Genomic DNA, 24,458 nt, shown 5'->3' with positions numbered 1-24,458 from the left:
CATCTTGGGGAACTCACTAAGCTTTGTGCTTACGATTTTCAGTTTATGTTTCAGGTGCTTCAGTTTTCAAATGGAAGAGCTCGGGATGATTGCAGGGCACACACCACATGTTTCCACATTTTGTACTCTGAGTTAATGATGTTTTGCTAAATCTTGACTACCTTAGTTTTATGGAAATGATATGTATTAATGATTTATTAATCTAAAAACGAAAATTTATGTCATTATTTTTGGGACGTTACAGCCGGGGGGTGTGACATGGGGTTGGGTGGGAATGAAAATAAGTGTATGTATGTGGAAGCATGTGGTTAATGGTAAGTAAGGTGGGTGGGGGTTGAGTGGGGATATAGGTAGGTGTGTGGGGGTGATGGTGTGGGTGTGGGTGCTCAAATATGTTTAAAAATATTAAATATAATATTATTTGAAATAACAATAACTAGAAAAGGAAAACCAAAAAACTATGTCCTAACATGTTTACAAATTTTCTAAAATAGAAAATAAAAAACTTACTTAGTTTTAACTAAACATGTCACCTTCCACCATCCCCACCCCTACCCCAAACCTAACCCCATCCTTTGCCTCCCTCTTTCCACCCCACGTGTACATACACCTTCGTCCCTACCCGACAACAATCCACCCCTACCTAACCACCCTCACCCACCCGTACAACCCACTACTATACCTACTACCCGCACCCACCACCATCCCCACCCATCTCATACATACCCTCCGTCACTACCCCAACCCTAATCCATTCATACATACCCACCCACATCTATCCATACCCACCAAACCACCCATACAACCCTACCGACTAACTCCTACCTACCTACCTTTCGTCCTACCTAGAGACACTCACCCACCCCTCACACCTACCCATACGCACACACACCTATCTACACCTATACCCATCATACCCCTATACTTTTACTCATCCCACCACTTTGAATTTGGTTGAAATACTTCTGTTACTACACCTGTTATTACATTTAGAAATACTTTGTTTAAGTAAGTTTAAAGAAATTGTAAAATTATATATATATATATATATATATATATATATATATATGAAAGTGTAAAAAAATTGTAAATATATATAAAAATACTTCAAATATAGGAAAAAACCAATTGGTTAACAGAATGCTTTTAATCAATCTGACCCTTTTTTTTCCACAAAGCAATTTTATCAAGATAATCATTTACACAACTTTTTCTTCGTGGATTCATTCGTGAAAAGGTTTATAAAAAGTCTTAAAACGGTTGTAAAATCTGAAGGTTATACAAAGTAATTTGTAAAAAAAGAAAAAAAGAAAAAAAACTAATTTGGGGTAGATTTGCAAAATGAGAAAGTTTGGACCATATTTTTAATAAAATTTAAAGCGAGTGTGTTTAGGTGGGTATAGATAGATTAGATGGGTACGAGTATGAATACACAAGGGTATGCGTAAAGTTGTTAGGTGTGATGGGTGTATGTTGTTGGATTGGAGTTGGGTGGGAATGGGGGGTTAGTGTGTTTGTGAGTATGGGTGTAGGTGTTTTTTTGGTGGGATGGGGTTGTAAAAGCATGAATTTAGGAGTGGGTGTGGGTGTGGTGGGGCGGGATTGAGATTGTTGGGAGTGGTTGTGCTCGGGTGGTGAATGGGTGGGGATGTCGTGGATATGAGGGTAGGTTGTTGGGGGTTGGTGGATAGAGGTGAGCAAAATTGAACCGAAAATCAAAATACTAGAAAAAAGAATAAAAATAAATAAATAAATAAAAGAGATGGTTTTGCTTCTTTTTTGGAAAACCAAAATTTTAAGTTTTTGAAAAAAAAAAACAAGACCGAGAAATACCCAACCAAACTGATGTTTGGTAAATACTTAAAAGTATATATTTTTATATGTATATTATAAATAAATCCGCATAAAAGAAGCATAAGTATCGTATTTGTTGGATTGGTAACACTTTGTAGATGCAAACTTCAGGTCCTGTGTTCTAAACTTGGCTATGCACCCAAATGTGCGGCCACAACGCTACTTTTCATCTCTTATATTATATTATGTTAAAGAAAAAGTCTATAAAATGATTTTAAAAAATGTTGTAAAAAATTAAAAAGTTGTATAAAAAAGTTTATAAAAAGTCCTAGAGGTGTGTAAAAAGTCAGTGTATATATATATATATATATATATATATATATATATATATATATATATATACTAGATGTGTGCTCGCGCAAAGCGGCAAAAATAAATAGTTCTTTTAGCGAATAGTTTCTCATGAGGAAATACTTATTAGATTTTATTATTAGTTATTATGTAATAAACAATTACCACTTTGAAATAAACTATTTATGTTTAGATCTAATATTTATATTGCTTGTTCATACTATTGATATAAATTAATTTATATATATAAATTTAATATTTTAAAATTGTCATTTTGCTTCAAATTGAAATTCCTAATAGCCTACCTTAATTCAACTCTTCAAACTTTGGTAAGTATTAATCATCTATTTATGCATAACTGATTTGTATAAAAAGTTTTGTAATTTATACCTCTTAAAATTCAAAATATTACTAATATGTTTTATAATATAGTATAAGATATAAGATATATAAAGATAAACTTATAAAAAATAAAATTGAAACGAATTTGTAAAATAAAAAAATTTGGACTTTATTTATAACTATAAAAGTAAAAAAATAGAAACAAGTAATAATAAAAACGGAAAGAAAATATACATTCAAACACATTTTTTAATATTTTAAAATAAAATGAAAACTCAAATCAAGATTAACTAATCATACATTCTAAATTTTTTTACTGAAAACCAAAAACAATGTTACATAATCATTTCATTTAAGTTACCAATGGGCATGTTCGGCAAAAGTAGTTGGCAACGGGTATCTTATAGCGTTTTGTTAAAGGCTACATGAAGTAGCATTTGGATTTGAAGCGTTTTGTTTAAACTAAACGCTAGAATCTTATAGTACCAAACAAAACTTTCTATTCAAAACGGTACGTTTTGTCAAACGCTAGAAGCTCTCAAAAGCTTCTTAACGCTCTGTGCCGAACACACCCAATATCTACCAAATATCCTAAAGCTAAATTTAAATTTGTCTTCTGTCTTGGCTAAATCTTCCAAATTAATAACTAAATTAATATTTGAAATTTTAGATACTTGGAATTTGGATATTTTTGAATACCCGTAGAGATTAACCATCCAAATACATTAGAAATAGTGGTCTCATCTAGTCAATATTTTAAAGAGTTACTACATATATTTACAACTGCTACAATAGAGCTATACGACATCAAGCTACCTAAAGTCCTAATCTAAGTTAACCCTCCTCCAAATAAACCATCTTACAATTAACTTTACAAGTATCTCATATCCGTTAGTAAACCCAACTACCAATTTTCCAAACATTCTCAATCATTCACACATCATCTTCAGCTTCCTTGAAGCTTGTGCAAACCCCACAATCACCTGCAACTCATCTAATTTCTACAACAAAAATTGATGTTAGAATATCCACCTCATCCAAACATCATCATAGAAAGAATTAAAAAAAAAAAAGTTTAGTCCAGTCTAATCCAGTTCAATCCAACAAACACAACCTAAAGGAATGAAACAAAGTGTGTGTGTACCTGTGACATGAAATGCCTTTGAACCACATCAACAAGCTGATCCTTTGATAAATTTGGACTTGCATCCATCTGAAAAACAACAATGTTTTACATGAAACCATTTTTTATAAAACACTTTTGATATAAATATACAATATACTTACAAGGTTGAAGTGTTGCCAGTATCTCCTTAATGCCCCCATCTCTAGTTTCCCAAGATCAACCTTCTAGAAACAATACATACCCACATAAAAAAGTTATACAATAGCCTAAACACCGAACAAGTTGTACTGCATTTGACTTGCATTAGACTCTGACTCGTGTTAATGTACAAAAATTGTAATTATTTGTCCCACTTGAGAATGTGGAACAAGTTTGAACAATGACATAAATACCCTTCTAATCCTTCATAATCAATTAATCATAATTAGCCCTAGAAAGCTTGATAATGTTTGCATACCAAGGACCCATGAGTTGTAACAGGGCTCTTAATTTGGGAATCACACGAGAGAGACCGATTGATGGTCTTATGAGCCGAACTTATTGACTTATGTGCACGATGCCTTGATCTATGAGACTTTCGGGCGTCATCAAAGGCTGTAAAATGTAATATTAAGAAGCGAAATCATTTAGTAAGGTAAATAAAACTTGTTGATTTGCTAGATAAACGCCAATAAATTGGGAACATAAAGCTAAGAAAGCATAACTATTAACTAACCAAGATCGGAGACATTCCACTGCAGATTTCCGAACTCGAGGTCGTCGTCGTTCTCATTACCAGTAGGAGGTTCAATCACGCTCAACGCATTTCTTTGCAGTTTTACCTCGATTCCATTCGTTAGAACCTACAATCCGTTGAAAGATATGGCTCAAATGAAACATGGGTTTCGGTAAATCAATCCGATGATGAACATAAATCAAGAGATAATGATAATGATATTTACTCAGACAGATCAAACAGGGAATTTTGTTCTATCATTCAATTAGAGAATCATCAATTGTAAATGCATAAAAGAAAGCCTAATTTAACAATACTGCATTGTATACTCGATAAATTAGAGCTAGAAATAACCCAAAATTGGATCGATTGTATGAATTAAATGTTGGGAAATTAACGAGGTAATGAAAATACCAGCCAATGCCACCCTCCGAGACCCACAGCCTTCTTCACAACACCCTGTAAGCCAACGAGCACAGACTTTGTACGGTTGTTTCCGGTGACGACGACCTTAGTGTGGCGAGGAAGTACAGCGAGTTCTTCTTCACTGCAATATCCTCCTCCGCCATTACGCAGTTGAAGAGAAGAAGAAAACCCACCACCACCATTATTCGCACAAGGCTCCGCCATTGCTACTTCTTCCTCTAGCATCATGCATACAGAATTGAGGTCCACAATACAGGGTGAAACTGAAAACTGAAAAAAAGGGAAGAGAGAAGGGTTTATCGATCAAATTGAATGTATCGAAAAGATGAACCATTTGGGGAACCCCAAAATGATCACTTTTCAGTGGGAAATGATCACAAATTTTGGAGTTTTGCTGTGAGAAAAACATGAGTGGGGTGCTTGGGAATCCTGAAGAGATGGGATTGACGAATGAGATCGTGGCACGTAGAAGAGAGAGTGAAAACGGAGGCGGGTGATGTGACGATTTCTTTTGATTTTATCCAAAAGCAATACGGATTTTTGACTTTTTGACTGATCGTTTGTTGAAGCACGAAACAGTGTAGCAGTGGGAATCGTATGGTGCAATTACCAAAATGTCCTTCATAAATTATCCTAAATTTTACACATTTTATCCCGTTGCCCAAATTCGTATTATTGGTGGTACTATTAGATTTATTGAGATAACCGATGTCTTTATAACTAATTAGGGATGAGTGTATGGATTGGTTGGGGATTCGATCGAGACTTGTTTTGAGAATACGGGCGGGTTATTGATTATTTATAAGGCTGTAAACGAACTGAATTGGACGTTCAGCAAACTGTTCGTGAACTGTTTGGTGGGAATTTCGTTTATATTCGTTTATTTAATAAATGAATGAACATGAACACAAATCCTCGTTCGTTTAGTTAAACGAACGAACTTGAACAATGGTCTCATTCGTTTGATTATGTTCATGAACGTTCGTTTATATAAGTTCATTTTATATTCATATATGTTTAATTGTGTTTGATTACATTACTATATTATATGTTCATATAGGTTCAATTATGTTTATTTATCTTTGTTCATTTATGTTCGTTTAACATGTTCACAAACATAAACGAACGAACATAAACAATGTAATTTGTTAAACGAACGAACATGAACAAGAAAACTCGTTCGTTTATCCGTTCGTGTTCGTTTATTTGTTCAGCTAACTTAAATGAATAAACATGAACAAGCCTCCGTTCATATTCGTTCAGTTCGTTTACAACCCTAATCATTTATATGTGGCTTAATGGGTTCCGTCTCGATATCACCGGTTCTAGGTAAATAATAGAGATCAATCAATAATTTATTTTAAAACCTACATAATCGTTTGAAGTCTGAATGTTATAATTTTTTTTTAATATGTAGTAACCGTTTATTTTTCATTTTAGACTATATAAATATCTTATTTTGCTGCATATTTATTGACTTACATGCCCAAAACAAAATGTATCAAAGTTGAATTGTTTTTTTTTCTTTTTTAACATTACGTCATATTTTGTCATTTTTTTTAACGCGTAATTTTTTTTTTTAAGTTAGAATTATATGAACTTTTTTTTCAACATGTACATTGTTGTTTCTACTTCATTTTAAACTATATAAAATTATAAATACCTTGTTTGGTTACACCTTAATTGAGTTACATGCCCTGAAACACAAGAATCAAATTTGAAATAATTTTTGTTTTAGCATAGAGTTATAATTTGTCATGTAATTTTAAATTTGCATAACTCTTTCGTTTGAATTTTGAACAACATAGGTTTTTTTTCAACATCTAGTCTACTGTTTGTACTTTATTTTAAATTATATAAACACCAAGTTTGGTTACATATTTATAGAGTTGCCTGCCTTGAAAAACAAAGTATCAAAGCTGAACAAATCAAACCATGGATTCATCAAGTTGTCCTTACTGCATAACAAGTTGTGTCTAGTTCCAACCGAGTAAACAACCAAAAACCTGACACCGACAATGGTGTAGGCTAATCAGGTCGATTCCAATGCACTCAATTCTATTAAATCAGTTTCGGTACCAGATCGGTTCAGTCTAGATGCTCACCCCTAGAATTAACAATAAAGTTGTTAATTTTGTAATATGACAAATTTGCCTTGTATTATTAATTTTTTGTCATTTTTTAAAATTTCATGTAGTTTTTTTCTTAAAAAAAACATATTATGTTTTTAGTTCTATAAAACCCCTATATTTATCTAAAAGTCTAATTTAAAACTTTTCTTGACATCACTGATGTGAAGTTGATCTCGAATCACATAGAAATACCTAACATATTTCCATCCAACCATTAAAAAACACTATATTATATTTTTAGTGTGTCAGAACCCATATAATTTTGAAAATCTTCTTATCTAATTTAGTCGTTGATCTTAGCATTTGTGGTTTTTTATGTTTAATGGAATCAAAACCTTAAATTAGACAATTTCAGAACATATATAAGGTTTAACCCACCAAAATAATATTGTGGGGGTTTGAAAAAATTAGATGAAAATAATCAAATATGTTAGACCGGTATAACGCACAATGATTTAGATTGAGTTATCTAAGTTTCTTGACATTTACAAGTTTAGATGATTTATTTGAGTTGTCTGTCTTTAATGTTTTTAACAAGTTATTATTTGTTTTTATAAAAAGAATACATAATTTATTTAAAATCACTTTTTTAATGTCGATTATGCAATCACGATATGATATTTATTTAAGAAAATATCACAATTACATACGTATAAAAGAACTCACAAAAGTAATCATTATGACGAAAACTTACAAAAGTAATTCTCCAAACCAAATGAGCCAATATATACATTATTTTCTAAATAAATACCTTGTTGGATTAAGTGTCTAATTTATAACTATATTTGGTATGTATTTGACCCGGTTGTAGCATTGTCCTTTTGGGTTGTCTTCATCAAAACAATTTGACTGGATGAAAAATGGAGAAAGAGGTTATTATGGTTTATTAATATATTATATGAATAATATATTAAAAGAAAAATCATATTATTTAATTAATATTGGTCAAAAATTAATTTAGAATTAATTTTGTGGTCAAAAGAGATTAATTGAATTAAGGGGACTGATATTGTAATTATGTGATAAATGCAATATGGGCTGATGAACCCTAAAGAAGGGATGGACGAATTCTATGGGGAAGCCCACATAGAAATCGTCCATAGGAGACCTTCTGGAAGGATCATGTGGACTGCTTAAGGCCTAAGCAATCTAATTAGGGTTTTGACTGAAACCCTAGCAACTCACCTATATATAGAACCCATAGGCTTCACAAATTCGACGACCACAACCCTAGAAGGATTCCAAGAGCCGAAATTTAGCCTTCCTCTCTCTCTCTCTCTCTCTTGCATTCTCCAATTGCTTTGGTGTATGTGATCTATTAGAGGCATCGCATTTGAGGTGCTAGGTTCTTAAAAGCTCAAGGATCTTCAAGCTTCAATTGAAAGGTAACATTCTTACTAGTTATTTATGTTGATTTCGATTTTTGTTGTATGCTAGATTAGGGGTTGTAAGCTTTGGATGATTTATTGCATGTACAAATAGAAAAACTAGATCCAAAGCTTTAGCGTTTGCATGTGCACCATAGGATTGATGTTTTGCTCATAACCCAACAGTGGTATCAGAGCCTAGGTCATTTTTCTTTTGTATTTGATGCATTGCTAATTTGTTCAAAGCTGAAAAATTGAAAAAATTGTGCCTCTGACTGATGAACTCGTCAAGTCACCTGATGAACTCGACGAGTCAGGGCAACTCGACGAGTCCAATCAGTGACTCGGCGAGTCGGGTCATCTGGTGGCTGATTTTTCGGGATTTTGACTGAAATTGAATTGGGATAATCACCAAAACGTTTTTTACTGATAAATTCAATTTTTTCAATAAGGTATTGATTATCCTAATGCAATTCAAAGATAATTATCATAAATAATATAATTACTTGTTTTATATGATAAAGATTGATTATTTGTATTTTGATTTGAATTATCTTGTCAAAAAAATAGATTATGTCAAATTATGTGATAAAGATTAATAATATGATTAATTAATTATTTTTCAAATTTGATCTAAAAGATGTTTTGAAAAGTTTCAAAATTTGCCCTCAAGTTTTGGAATTTAAATTTTTGATTAATAGTTTTAATTTTGAAATATTTAAATTTTAAATCCTAGAATTTTACAAGTTTAAAATTCAACCATTATACTATTATAATATTATAAGATTAATACTTATATATATGTAAAAGATAAGCTAGTCTTACCGTTAGTAGGCCTCATTCACGAAGCCGATCTATAAGGGGGGGGGGGTATAAGGTTACTGCCTATAAAATGGTGGTTTAATGGGTGTCCACTCTCACCCACCGCTTCCTTGATCGTGGTGGAGGGCCGTTAGCCGAACGGGTAGGATATGACAATTAATTCCTCATTAATAAGTATAATGATTATATAAAGTAACTAAGTGTTTTTATAAATTCCCAATCTTAGTTACTTTAGGAAAAATGTGAAAATGTATGCTATTCCATGAAATTACACTTTGCACCTTGCCAAGTCGTTAGTGGAGCGTGTGTGGTTAATTGACACACTAATTTGGGACTAACAAAGGTGGCAAAGGATAGTTTGATGTTTATCATAGATCAATGGAGCGTGTGTGGTTAACCGACACATTGATTAGGTGGTAAATGACATTGAGAGTACGAAGTACATTTGCATGGTTATTCACACCTTGTTTGTGATCCTCGGTATCCCAGTCACAAACTTGAAGGGCATAATCGAGATTTAAAATGTCATTGAAAAGGTCAATGAATCTCAAAAGAATCTAGGAATTTCAATTCATTTAAAACTTAATTTTTTTCGTTTTTCATGGTGGAAATTGATAAATCATCATTTACCTACCTTCATATTATTTGCAATTAGATTATGGCATCCCTCCTATGAATTGTAAATAATCATGTTGGGTCCTAGCCCTAATTTCTCATTTGGGTGTTTAATTGGGGATTATTATATGATCTAAACTCTGTTCCTTTTCTATTTCAGATGTCTACTCAAAACAACAACGCTTCTGGCTCGACCCCTTCTGGCTCAATCTTACTCATGAACTTGTGTGGGAGGGTGATATTCGATGGGTCCAACCTTAACGATTGGATCTGAAACATTCGCATGGTCACCCACTACGAGGACAAAGAGTATGTTCTCGACAAGGAGTTGAAGGAGGTCAATGTGAACACTGCTAATCCCGAAGAAATTGTTGCGTCCGAATGTAACATCCGGATTTCCAGGTATGGCAATTTGAGTATTTATTTTTGAGATATGAGGAGTGACTCGACGAGTTGACGCCCCAACTCGTCGAGTAAGGTCGCGACTGATGACTCGGGTTAATGAATGGACTCGACGAGTCGGTGAGTCGACTCGACGAGTCCGCGCTGTTGGTAGAAACCCTAAATCTTTGGGCCTGAGCCCTATTTAAAGGCACTTATGGCCTTCAATTGCGGCTACCTTTCCAGAAGAGAGAACCCTAGCGAGCTTGAGTGTGTAGAGTGAGAGGAAGATCTGTCTTGAGCTATTTGGTGTGATTTTGCAAAGGAGGAGAAGAGTTCCAACAAGAAGGACCAGAGGAGGTTGTTGTTCTGAGTTAGTCAAGCAAGGAGCTTCATTCTTAGGTAGCAAATCGAACCCCTCTTCTTCCCTATTGTGTAGATTCCATTTTTGGGGTTAGGGCTTGAACCACTTCATTTTTGGGGTCTTGAATGCATCAAATCCCTTTTTCCAGTTGTGTTATAGATCTGGACCTTTCTAGGTCCATAGAGCCAGAAAGTATGAAGCTTTAGTCGAGTAATCATGGGGTTTTGAAGCTAGGAAGCATTAATGGGGTTTCTATGGTATATAATGCAAGATACACCATGCATGGACACCAAGTTCAGACCTTTACGTGATTTTTGGGTGTTAGAAGGCCAGATGTATAAGTTAGAGAAACAGATCTGACCTCAGAAGGTCACATGAGTAATGCCATGGAGGAAACTCGCCGAGTCCATGAGAGGACTCGACAAGTCGGATCGGGTTGCCCCACGATTCGTGACCAGTGGTAACCCGTCGAGTGGAGAGGTTAACTGGACGAGTCGAGTGAGGCCTTATGGGGATTCAGAGGACACGCATGGACTCGCCGAGTCACCCGAGTGCACTCGGCGAGTCTGGTCAAAATTGGACCCTTGACTGAGTTGACTTCAGTTGACCTTAGGGTTGGTCAAACTGATTTAAGAGAGGTCAGGGAGGGGTAGAATAATCTTCTACCCATTCTTAGAGAGGAGGATGTAAGAAGTGTATTGATTAGAGATGTTATCATTTTGATAGGCGGAGGCTAGATCGGGGATTCGAGCACGAGAGTTTTCTAGACATCTTACGAGGTGAGTCTTCTCACTATACATTACCTAGAGTGGTATCTATGTGCAGACCGGAGGGTCTTATATGTTATGTGCTTGCTTGAGATTATGTGTTTATGATGTATGTATGCTATGTCATATTAGACTGGACCGGAGGGTCCAACGACTTACGAGGCCAGAGGGTCCTCAACCAGACCGGACCGGAGGGTCCAACGAGCTAGACCGGACCGGAGGGTCCAACGAGCTACGGGACTGGAGGGTCCCGCTGAGACACATTTGATGGTTTTTGAGCATTCTAACACTTCCTAAGTGTACATGCAACCCTAATAACCTTGGATCTATGTTTGTCTAATTATCATGCAAAGTTGAATTCCAACTTTATATTCCTATCTAGCATACATGGGGAACATTTTTAACTTGAATGAAAGATAGAATAACTTACCTTGTTGTTGATTATGATCCTTGAAACCTTGTGAGCCTAGCACCCCAAGTGTGATGCCTCAAATGCTTCACACAACACCAAATGCAAAGGAGTAAACTTTGAGAGAATCTTACACTTGCAAAATCGGCTCTAGCCCTCTTATTTCTTAGTGTCGCCGATTTTGGGGAGAACACCTTGGTTTATATAGTGTGTTGCATTAGGTAAACCCTAATGTAACATGACTCTTCATTTCATGATACATGGGTTAACTCCATGGAGCATCCATGGAGTATCCTATGGGTGGAACCCAACTTGATAATCCATGGAGCCTCTTAGCCCACTATATAAGATATGGAAGATTTACATAATCTACCCATATATTTAATTAGTTAACTTTTGATCACTTAATTAATTCTAAATTAATTCTTGATCAAACTAATTAAATAATATTATTAATATATTAGAACTTGTAATATATTAATAAACCATAAGTGTTATTTCTCTCATTTTAGTTTATCCAATTGCATGGTGCCATGCAACCCAAATGGACCATGTCGGGTCGGGTCAAGTACATACCAGGAATAGTTATGGACTTAGACACCTTATCCAACAGTCTCCCACTTGGATAAGTCTAATAACTATAACTGCAATACTTCAGGAACCGATCGGCAATCATAGCTCTTTCAAGGTATCTCGGAACTGAGAAGATGATGATACGCCATTTAAGATAAGTGATCATATAATCCTCTGTTCTAGATATCAGCCGGACAAATACATGGAACAATGTCTTACTTATTATCTAGCAGTTTGTTTCCCGATTTCCGATTTGTTTGACAAAGAACTTAATTGAACACATCAACTTAGTTCTGACCGGGCCCGGTACATAGGTCAAAACAAAATCATCGAGGGGCCCGGATATCAGCTTCTAATCCAAGAAGGAACAGATAAACTTCGACTCATATGTTTGTTCTCCTACTCATTGAATTATACACAAGAGCACGTTTTATAACATCGAGTTACCTATGCGTTTTCGTACAATCAATGCATAATCAAATCATAAGTAACAAATCATATCTCTAGGTTTGAAGACTTATATGATATTACCGTCTCACGATCACTCGAGATAAATTCCATGAAGTGATTCCAGTGAGCGTGGGTTGAGTCCAATGCTCAGAACTTATGAGCACTCATGAGTGTTGTAGCCATGTCCAACAACTTAGACCTCTGCAACAAATCATGACAGTCTTGATTCATACCTACTTCCGACATATGACCGACTGTGGTGGTTCGAATAATATGAAATACCAAACATAATTATTCTGGAAGTCAAAACATGCAAAAGAAATATAGTAAACGATCGACAAGAGATAGCAACACTTTACTCATAAATAAAACACCTTTTATTCATCATCTAATGTCAATTACACTTTACAAATTTCAAGGTTATCTAACTACTAAATCTAATATCATCCTTCAGCCCTATGCTCCGAGCATGCTGGAGATGCTTAACCCGAGTCAGTCCCTTCGTGAGGGGATCTGTTGGATTCTCATCCGATGATACCCTCTTTGCCATGAGGAGTCCTTCTTCTATTCGATGTCTGATGAAATGGTATTTTCTGTCGATGTGTCTGGATCTCCCGTGATCCCTTGGTTCCTTGGCTAAGGCAACTGCACTTTTACTATCACAGAAAATTTCCATTGGCTCTTTAATAGCTGGTACAACTCCAAGGTCTCCAATTAAGTTCTTCAGCCATATCGCCTCCTTTGCTGCCTCGCTAGCTGCTATATACTCTGATTCGCAAGTTGAATCAGCCACTGTCTCTTGCTTGGAACTCTTCCAAGAAATTGCTCCTCCGTTTAAGGTAAAGACCCAGCCTGACTGAGAGCGGAAATTATCCCTATCAGTCTGAAAGCTAGCATCACTATACCCTACAACTCTCAAGTCTTCACTCCCACCGAGGGTAAGGACCCAGTCCTCAGTCCTCCGTAGGTACTTGAGGATATTCTTTACCGCAGTCCAGTGTGCCTTGCCAGGGTTCCCCTGATACCTGCTAACCATGCTCAAAGCAAAGGCTACATCAGGTCGAGTACACGTCATAACATACATGATCGATCCTACAGCCGAAGCATAAGGTATTCGACTCATTTCTGCTATCTCAGCCTTAGTACTAGGGCTTTGTGTCTTACTCAATCTGGCGTTACTCTGGATGGGTAACTCTCCTTTCTTGGAGTCCTGCATGCCGAATCTCTTCAGCACCTTATCCAAGTAGGTACTCTGACTAAGTCCAATTAGTCTTTTACTCCGGTCTCTCAAGATCCTTATCCCCAGAATATAGGCAGCTTCTCCTAGGTCCTTCATAGAGAAACACTTCCCAAGCCAGGACTTAACTTCCTGTAGAGTTGGGATGTCATTTCCTATGAGTAGTATGTCATCCACATACAATACCAAAAAGCTAACTATACTCCCACTAGCCTTGACATATACACAAGATTCATCTTCACTCCTAGAGAAGCCAAATTCTTTGACTTTCTTATCAAAGCAAAGATTCCATCTGCGTGGTGCTTGCTTTAACCCATAAATGGATTTCTCAAGCTTACACACTCTATTAGGGTACTCTGTATTGACAAAACCCTCTGGCTGACTCATGTAAACATCCTCAGCCAACTTTCCATTAAGGAAAGCGGTTTTGACATCCATTTGCCATATTTCATAGTCATGAAATGCAGCTATGGCTAACAGAACCCTAATAGACTTAATCTTGGCCACTGGAGAAAAGGTCTCATCATAATCAACTCCCGGAGTTTGTGAGAAACCCTTTGCAACCAGTCGTGCCTTATAAGTGTGTACATTACCATCCATGTCGGTCTTCTTCTTGAAGATCCATTTGCACCCTACAGTCTTACGACCTGGTACATTCTCAACCAAGTTCCAAACTTGATTGTCATACATGGACTGTATCTCGCTGTCCATTGCCTCTTTCCACTTGGCTGACTCAGGGCCTGCCATGGCTTCCGCATAACTGTTAGGTTCATCCAGACCTAGTGCCCCAAGTGTGACACCTCAAATGGTTCATACAACATCATGAACTCTTGGAATAACCATGAGAAGAAGACATACATGTTCAAATCGGCTAGCCCTCAAAATATGTATCACTAGTGCCAATTTCTTGAACTAAAGGGGTTCTTATATAGTGTGGCTATTAGGGTTACACCATGTAACTCATGACTTTACCCATTCCTTATGCTCCATGGGTTTTAACCTCCATGGAGTATCCATGGATCACCACATGGGTTAAACCCAACATAAAGGAATCTTGGATCATAAGCCCACATATATAAGAATGAATGATTTACACAATCAATCTCCATATATTTAATTAGTTTCTTTTTGATCACTAAATTAAGTCCAAATTAATTCTTGATCAATACTAATTAAATAACATGATTTCATATTAATATATTAGAACTTATAATATATTAATATGTCACAAAATGTCTTTTCCTCATAAACGGTCTATCCAAATGTTCCGATGCCATGCAACCCAAATGGACCATGCCGAGTCGGGTCAAGTACATACCAATTATAGTTATGGACTTAGACACTAATCCAACAGTCTCCCACTTGGATAAGTCTAAAACTATTATTGCGTATGACTTCAGGAACCAACTGGCAATCGTAGCTCTCAAAAGCCGCTGTCGAACTCTGACCTTGTAGATGAACTCTGACCTTTGTCAATGACTTGTCCATTAGATAAGGGATCATATATTCCTCCATTCTAGATATCATATGGACTGAGACATGGATTATAATCATTCTCTCTGTCCATTTGTTGTTTCCCGATTTCCGATTTATGACGATTGACTAATTGAACAAATCAAATCAGTCCAGGCCCGGCCGAGCACTTACATTTGTCATCACCAAATCATCGAGGGGCCCACAGATATCGCTTTTATCCCGAAGGTAAAAGGAATGGATAAACTTCGACTCATATGGCTTGTTCTACTACTTGTTGAATCATACATAAAGGCACGTTTTATAACACCGAGTTACCGAATGCGTTTTCGTGCAATCAATGTACAACCAACTCATAGTAACAACTCATATCTCTAGGTTTGAAGAATATAAGATATTATCGTCTCATGATCACTCGTGATAAAATCCATGAAGTGATTCCAATGAGCGCGGGTTGAATCCAATACTCAGAACTTATGAGCACTCATGAGTGTTGTAGCCCCTTGTCCAACATCTTAGACCTCTACAAGCCAACCCATGACAGTCTTGATTCATATCTACTTCCAACATATGACCGACTGTGGATAGTTTGAATAACTTAGTCAATCAGGAAGAACGACCTAGTTATTCTGGAAGTCACAACATGCAAAATGAAACACAATAATAATAGAATCTAATATGGTATCAAAACCTATGAACATAAATAAAACACCTTTTATTTATCACCATATGGTTACACATTATTCATTGTATACTGTTTCAGCTATCAACTTTATTCTTGAATTTAAAACAATAGTTGTCCCATGCTCCAAGCATGTACACTATGTTTTCTAAACACTAGTCATGCCATACACCAAGTATGCATACTATGTTTGTCTATGATCTTCACTTTGTGAATTAGATCAATTGAACATAACTCCAATGATCCTCTTTCACAGTCCCAAATCCTTACTGCAAATGCAAGAATTCCAAATTCATGCCATTTACTGAAATCTGTTAGATTCTAAACTTATATGCATTGATCCTCCTGTAATGATTATGCACAGAGTCACAAGGACTTGACAACAAACATTACAAAGCATTCCAAGGAGATCAACTCCTTGGAAACATCCTTCTTGCATTAAGTTTCCTAATCTTACACAGATTGAATAATTTCCAACTTTGAAACATTTCCATATTCCATTTTGACTATCACTTCTGAACAAGAGTTGCCTCCTTACAGATTATGTCAATATGGTCCTTCCAGAATTAACACTATACTTCCAACTGTCATTGAGCAACCAATCTTTGGTAAACCTTAGATTGTCCTCGACAATTGCTTAATCCTTTTAGTCATATCAAGTTCTAGACCTTTTCCCTTCTTAATGCCCCAGGCATTTGGAAAATTTTAGAAAGGATAAATATAGCACATGTAATCGATCCTATATCCGAAGCATATGGGACACGAGTCATGATGTCTCACATAAAGACTAAACCAGTCTTTTGCTATAACATTTCCATTTCTATTTGCCAAGTTCTCATAATTCAGATTATGAAAAGGGATGCCGTAATCATAATCGAATTTTAGAACGCAAATAATGGACCCATATATAGAATTTCCTTATGTTGAGTCATTCCAACATGAAATTCATATATATATATCCTTGACTAAATACGACTTAAAACCTCAATCTAAGCTTTTAGAATTGAAATGAAGTATAATTTCCTCTCCCTTAATTATAGCAAAACAACTTTTTCAACCCCTGCAGCCTCAAGAATTGAAACTTTTGTTTTCTATAATTAACATTGCTAACTTGCAATCTTTATCATAATTATCATGCTCCCACTAACATGATGATTATTAGCATAACACTCATGCTCCCACTAGCTTTGACATGTAATCAGAAATCAGCTAGACTTCTAGAAATCAATACTTTATTGACTTTCTTACCAAAGTTCAGATTTCTGATACTAGATTGCTTTGATAAAACTTTATCAATATCATACACCTTATCTTAGATAGCTCACAGGTGTGTCTAAACAATTTTAAGAACTATGAAAAGGGATGCCGTAATCATAGTCTCGATTGTTTAGACCTTTACCACTTCTCACAAGTCCATGTTAGTGTGCTGGTTAACCACACACGCTCCACTAACGACTTTGAGAATGCAAATATCACAATTGCTGTCTAGCTAAAATCTACTTAGTGAAAGTGTTTCCTCACCATCATTTTCATGAATCGGAGAGAAACCTTATGACACTTAGATTTTATGGTGTATGAGTTCCTATCCATATGAATTTTGTCAAAACCATAATCACAAGACAAGGTTACTGACAAATCCACACTTATATGGATTAAACTTGTGCAATCTTAAATTCTTGCCATTTGGCAGCTCAAGGGCCTGCCATTGCTTCCAAGTAGCTGTGCAACCAATTGAGAACTCTCAGAACTCCTATGCAAAGCCAACTTGAATAGGCACAGACATGTCGACACGATAGGTTATAAACCTCAAGTTGTGTGCTAGTGAAGAACTTCAGGTTTTATTCTTGATTAGTTCTTGAGACTTTCAAGACCTTTAAGACTCCCACTGTCCTCTTGACATATAAGACTTTCTTGTCAGATATTCAAGAGATAGTGTGGATTCTAATCAAGACAAACACTTCACACAATTGGCCTTAGTTGGTCTTTGTTTTATCCAAAACATCACAACTTACCAATTTCAAATGTACAAGAGTAGAAAACTTTTACTCTTACATTTGACAAGTGTTTTAAACATTCTTTAAGACATGTCACTCAAGTTACAATCTTAGAGTATAACTCTAAGAATTGTTTTTGGAACGAAGTATAAATCATCTTCTTGATTTAACCACTTCAACAATTCATAGCTCCTCTTCTTAGCTACCAGAATGCACTTAGAGGATGAATTGTGATAAGGTCTCTTAATCATTAAGATGATTATATAACATGATACTAAAGTACTCTCCCATCTTTTCAGATTTGAGAAACTTTTATCTTTCTGCCTAAGTTGATTCTTCTTATTCGCTCTGCCATACATTGAAACCTTTTCCAATGTCTCAGAATTACACTTAAGCTTGTAAGTATAACCATATTTACTGAATTTTAGTAAATAATGAGGAATAGTCTTAACGATTATTTGTGGTGGGCTTGATCAGTGCACAAGAATGTGTACTCGATCCTTTACTTGACTCACACATCCATGTGAACAAGTAGTTAGTCTTAATTTTTCCAATGCTTGAAAGTTCTTATTCATCATGCTATACAACTTGCATGATTCCAAGTTTCTATCCAACTGAAACTTAGGTGATGAGAATCTTTCCTTATTTGGTAAATTTAGACACTACCACAAATGAAAGAATCAAATTCATATTTCCACTCTTGCTCTTAATGGAATCTTATAAGCAACAAAAGTTTTCACAAATGCCATTGTAAGGATATTTTAAAATAAACAAAATCAAAAAAAAAAAAAATTTCTTTTATTTTAAAACTTTGCGGAAAAACTATCCTTACAATGCAAAAGCACATGAAAACTTTGTTGTTATTTATTCCTAAGCAATATATCATAACTCTTAAGAAGTAGCTCAAGAATCTGATCTTCAAACTATGCGATAGAAATCCATCTATGCCATCAGATTGAACATATTCTTTCTTTAAGTTTCTTCACTTTTTCTTTGATTCTTAACACATCAACATGTGACCCAGTCACATCATGTATCAAGAATCTCAGAATAGAAACTTAGCAGAGTTAGATAGTGGACTTTACCCGAAGTAGAGTCAAACTTATTGACTTTAATATCCTTAGGTAAATTTGGCAGCTTCGCAACCAATTCCCCTTTCTTTGGCAATAGACCCTTGATAATGGGACTATCTCAGACTTAGCCGTTCTCTTTACCATTTGGTCAACCGAGTTGACTATGGCTGATCCCTTTCCATTGGGAAGAGAGAGCTTTACTGGATATCCAATGTCATCATTGTCAATGTCCATAAAGTTTTAGGAAGTTGATCTTAGCAAATAGATAAGATCATTAAGGGTCTTGTCATAGTCTGTTTCATAGGAGTCCCAAAGGAACTCACTATGTGACTTAGAAAATAGTTGAGTCACCAACTTTCTCAAGACTTTGACACCCAACTCTCCCGGCTTGTCAATATCTGACTACATCTCCAAGATGTGATCACATATAGACCTTTGCTTGAGTGACCTTAAACTTTTCAGGAACTTGTGGGTTAGGGAGAATAATTGGAGGAGGTGAAAGAAGTATGATTTCCATGGGACATCATCTTCATTTAGGAAAGCTTGTTTCAAGAGAGTTGGGAAGATCATCTTTTGGGAGATATTCAAGAGAGTTGATTTAAAGTCCTTAATATAACACCCAATATGAAATATTAAGGCTAGGACCCAACAACCTATTTATAACTGGAAGAGGGATGCCGTAATCCAAGTTATAAAATAGTTGAAGGTAGGTAAATGACGATTTACCAATTTCCACCATGAAAAACGAAATATAATTAAGTTTTAATTGGATTTGAAACTCCTAGATCTTTTGAGATACATTGAACTTTCAATGGCATGTTTAAATCTCGATTGTGCCCTCTCAAGTTTGTGACTGGGATGCCGAGGATCACAAACAAGGTGTAAATAACCATGCAAATTGACTTGGTACCCTTAACTTTATCACCTAATCGATGTGCCGGTTAACCACACACGCTCCACCGATCTATAATAGAGTCAAGTTACCCTTTGCCACTCTTACTAGTCCTTATTAGTGTGCCGGTTAACCACACACGCTCCACTAATGACTTGGTAAGGTACAAAGTGTAATTTCATGGGTTAACACCTTTTCACATTTTCCTAAGTAACTAAGATTGGGAATGTACAAGTGTTTAGTTACTTAGTATTTATCATTAATACTTTTAATGAAGGGAGAATTATAGTCCTTTCCTACCCGTTCGGCTAACGACCCTCCACCAGTCAAGGAAGCGGTGGGTGAGAGTGGACACCCATTAAATTGCCATTTTATAGGCAGTAACCTTATACCCCCCTTATAGACCGGCTTCGTGAATGAGGCCTACTAACGGTAAGATTGACTTTATCTTATACATATCTATATAATTAAAATTATAATAATAGTATAAGGGTTTGAATTTTAACTTTTAAAATTCTAAGGGCTAACTTGGAATTAAAGTATTCATAAGAGAAAACTTTTCAAATTCCAAAACTTGAGGGCAAGTTTTGAAACTATTCAAAACTAATTAATTCCATAACTTATGTGTTTAAAGTAGTTTTAATTAAAAAAAAACTCTTCAAGTTCCATAACTTGAGGACAAGTTATGGAAGACTTTAAACTAATAAAAGAATGTAACTTTTCTTTATTTTGTAATTTATGGAATTAATTAAGGTTACACATTTTATTACTTAATGAAGTGACTCTTGAACCTCCATAACTTGAGGACAAGACTCTTCATTTTTGTAACCATTACCAACTTTTATGAGTTTTATGAAACTTAAATGTGACTTTTCATATAACTTGAGGACAAGTTACAAAAACACATTTTAGAATCAACTCTTAGATTAAAATGGATTGAAAACACATAATCAATTAACTTTTCTATTAATCTAAGCAACTCATAAGAACAATATAATTTAATCAAACTTTTTCATGTAATTAGCCTAATCACTAAACTAATACAAAACATGAATCTATTGACAATTATCTTTGAAATTGGATTAGTATGAACATTACCACATCAAAAACAGGATTATAGGTTCAAAAACAGCTTATGGTAATGTTCCTAGTCCATTTCTAGCCAAAAAACTCGAAGATATGCTGTCAGGGGCTCCTACTCGTCGAGTGTATCAACCTACTCGCCGAGTAGGATGATTTTCTTCATGGACTCGGCGAGTTCATCAGTGGACTCGGCGAGTCCAGTGCCCAGAATGCCCGAAATTTGACTTTTTCTGCATTTTTCAGCAATTTGCATCAAGTATAATTGAAAACAAGCCTAGGCTCTGATACCACTGATGGGTTTTGAGCATTCTAACACTCCTAAGTGTACATGCAACCCTAAATACCTTGGATCTATGTTTTCTCTATTATACATGCAAATATGATTATCCAAGGTATTATCCTAACTAGCATACCAAAACATTGATACTAGGATACTAAAATAGATAGAATACATACCTTGTTGTTGTTGCTTGACTCCATGAAGCTTGAGAGCCTAGTGCCCCAAGTGTGACACCTCAAATGGTTCACACAACATCATGAACTCTTGGAATAACCATGAGAAGAAGACATACATGTTCAAATCGGCTAGCCCTCAAAATATGTATCACTAGTGCCAATTTCTTGAACTAAAGGGGTTCTTATATAGTGTGGCTATTAGGGTTACACCATGTAACTCATGACTTTACCCATTCCTTATGCTCCATGGGTTTTAACCTCTATGGAGTATCCATGGATCACCACATGGGTTAAACCCAACATAAAGGAATCTTGGATCATAAGCCCACATATATAAGAATGAATGATTTACACAATCAATCCCCATATATTTAATTAGTCTCTTTTTGATCACTAAATTAAGTCCAAATTAATTCTTGATCAATACTAATTAAATAACATGATTTCATATTAATATATTAGAACTTATAATATATTAATATGTCACAAAATGTCTTTTCCTCATAAATGGTCTATCCAAATGTTCCGATGCCATGCAACCCAAATGGACCATGCCGAGTCGGGTCAAGTACATACCAATTATAGTTATGGACTTAGACACTAATCCAACAGTCTCCCACTTTGATAAGTCTAAAACTATTATTGCGTATGACTTCAGGAACCAACTGGCAATCGTAGCTCTCAAAAGCCGCTGTCGAACTCTGACCTTGTAGATAAACTCTGACCTTTGTCAATGACTTGTCCATTAGATAAGGGATCATATATTCCTCCATTATAGATATCATATGGACTGAGACATGGATTATAATCATTCTCTCTGTCCATTTGTTGTTTCCCGATTTCCGATTTATGACGATTGACTAATTGAACAAATCAAATCAGTCCAGGCCCGGCCGAGCACTTACATTTGTCATCACCAAATCATCGAGGGGCCCACAGATATCGCTTTTATCCCGAAGGTAAAAGGAATGGATAAACTTCGACTCATATGGATTGTTCTACTACTTGTTGAATCATACATAAAGGCACGTTTTATAACACCGAGTTACCGAATGCGTTTTCGTGCAATCAATGTACAACCAACTCATAGTAACAACTCATATCTCTAGGTTTGAAGAATATAAGATATTATCGTCTCATGATCACTCGTGATAAAATCCATGAAGTGATTCCAATGAGCGCGGGTTGAATCCAATACTCAGAACTTATGAGCACTCATGAGTGTTGTAGCCCCTTGTCCAACATCTTAGACCTCTACAAGCCAACCCATGACAGTCTTGATTCATATCTACTTCCAACATATGACCGACTGTGGATAGTTTGAATAACTTAGTCAATCAGGAAGAACGACCTAGTTATTCTGGAAGTCACAACATGCAAAATGAAACACAATAATAATAGAATCTAATATGGTATCAAAACCTATGAACATAAATGAAACACCTTTTATTTATCACCATATGGTTACACATTATTCATTGTATACTGTTTCAGCTATCAACTTTATTCTTGAATTTAAAACAATAGTTGTCCCATGCTCCAAGCATGTACACTATGTTTTCTAAACACTAGTCATGCCACACACCAAGTATGCATACTATGTTTGTCTATGATCTTCACTTTGTGAATTAGATCAATTGAACATAACTCCAATGATCCTCTTTCACAGTCCCAAATCCTTACTGCAAATGCAAGAATTCCAAATTCATGCCATTTACTGAAATCTGTTAGATTCTAAACTTATATGCATTGATCCTCCTGTAATGATTATGCACAGAGTCACAAGGACTTGACAACAAACATTACAAAGCATTCCAAGGAGATCAACTCCTTGGAAACATCCTTCTTGCATTAAGTTTCCTAATCTTACACAGATTGAATAATTTCCAACTTTGAAACATTTCCATATTCCATTTTGACTATCACTTCTGAACAAGAGTTGCCTCCTTACAGATTATGTCAATATGGTCCTTCCAGAATTAACACTATACTTCCAACTGTCATTGAGCAACCAATCTTTGGTAAACCTTAGATTGTCCTCGACAATTGCTTAATCCTTTTAGTCATATCCAGTTCTAGACCTTTTCCCTTCTTAATGCCCCAGGCATTTGGAAAATTTTAGAAAGGATAAATATAGCACATGTAATCGATCCTATATCCGAAGCATATGGGACACGAGTCATGATGTCTCACATAAAGACTAAACCAGTCTTTTGCTATAACATTTCCATTTCTATTTGCCAAGTTCTCATAATTCAGATTATGAAAAGGGATGTCGTAATCATAATCGAATTTTAGAACGCAAATAATGGACCCATATATAGAATTTCCTTATGTTGAGTCATTCCAACATGAAATTCATATATATATCCTTGACTAAATACGACTTAAAACCTCAATCTAAGCTTTTAGAATTGAAATGAAGTATAATTTCCTCTCCCTTAATTATAGCAAAACAACCTTTTCAACCCCTGCAGCCTCAAGAATTGAAACTTTTGTTTTCTATAATTAACATTGCTAACTTGCAATCTTTATCATAATTATCATGCTCCCACTAACATGATGATTATTAGCATAACACTCATGCTCCCACTAGCTTTGACATGTAATCAGAAATCAGCTAGACTTCTAGAAATCAATACTTTATTGACTTTCTTACCAAAGTTCAGATTTCTGATACTAGATTGCTTTGATAAAACTTTATCAATATCATACACCTTATCTTAGATAGCTCACAGGTGTGTCTAAACAATTTTAAGAACTATGAAAAGGGATGCCGTAATCATAGTCTCGATTGTTTAGACCTTTACCACTTCTCACAAGTCCATGTTAGTGTGCTGGTTAACCACACACGCTCCACTAACGACTTTGAGAATGCAAATATCACAATTGCTGTCTAGCTAAAATCTACTTAGTGAAAGTGTTTCCTCACCA

At 35.5% G+C, this 24,458-nt stretch overlaps 1 protein-coding gene across 2 annotated transcripts; it reads right to left on the bottom strand.

Annotated features, from left to right (window-relative positions):
• Positions 1–3,189: 3,189 nt before the first annotated feature.
• On the bottom strand, positions 3,190–5,141 carry LOC145115664 (uncharacterized). Of its 2 annotated transcripts, none has more exons than XM_079052011.1 (6): positions 4,743–5,141; positions 4,329–4,455; positions 4,071–4,207; positions 3,775–3,837; positions 3,632–3,700; positions 3,190–3,488 (listed from the first exon to the last, which is right to left on the bottom strand). In XM_079052011.1, exons 1-6 carry the CDS (start codon positions 4,980–4,982, stop codon positions 3,417–3,419), a joined length of 708 nt encoding a protein of 235 aa, XP_078908137.1. In that variant the 5' UTR covers positions 4,983–5,141; the 3' UTR covers positions 3,190–3,416. The 2 variants fall into 2 exon arrangements, with proteins under 2 accessions (XP_078908137.1, XP_078908138.1); XM_079052012.1 differs by having other exon boundaries at positions 3,775–3,834.
• Positions 5,142–24,458: the final 19,317 nt, after the last annotated feature.

Source organism: Lactuca virosa, chromosome 5 (genome assembly GCF_052849685.1).
Source record: "Lactuca virosa cultivar CGN04683 chromosome 5, Lactuca_virosa_CGN04683_v6, whole genome shotgun sequence".
Taxonomy (NCBI): domain Eukaryota; kingdom Viridiplantae; phylum Streptophyta; class Magnoliopsida; order Asterales; family Asteraceae; genus Lactuca; species Lactuca virosa.
This window is presented reverse-complemented; position numbering and strand designations above follow the sequence as displayed.

Coding starts and splice junctions, on each gene's coding strand:
- LOC145115664 (XM_079052011.1), bottom strand. CDS start 4,982: ATGATGCTAGAGGAAGAAGTAGCAATGGCGGAGCCTTGTGCGAATAAT. Junction 3,838..4,070: donor TTACAACTCATGGGTCCTTG/GTATGCAAACAT, acceptor TATTGTTTCTAG/AAGGTTGATCTTGGGAAACT. Junction 3,701..3,774: donor ACTGGCAACACTTCAACCTT/GTAAGTATATTG, acceptor GTTGTTTTTCAG/ATGGATGCAAGTCCAAATTT.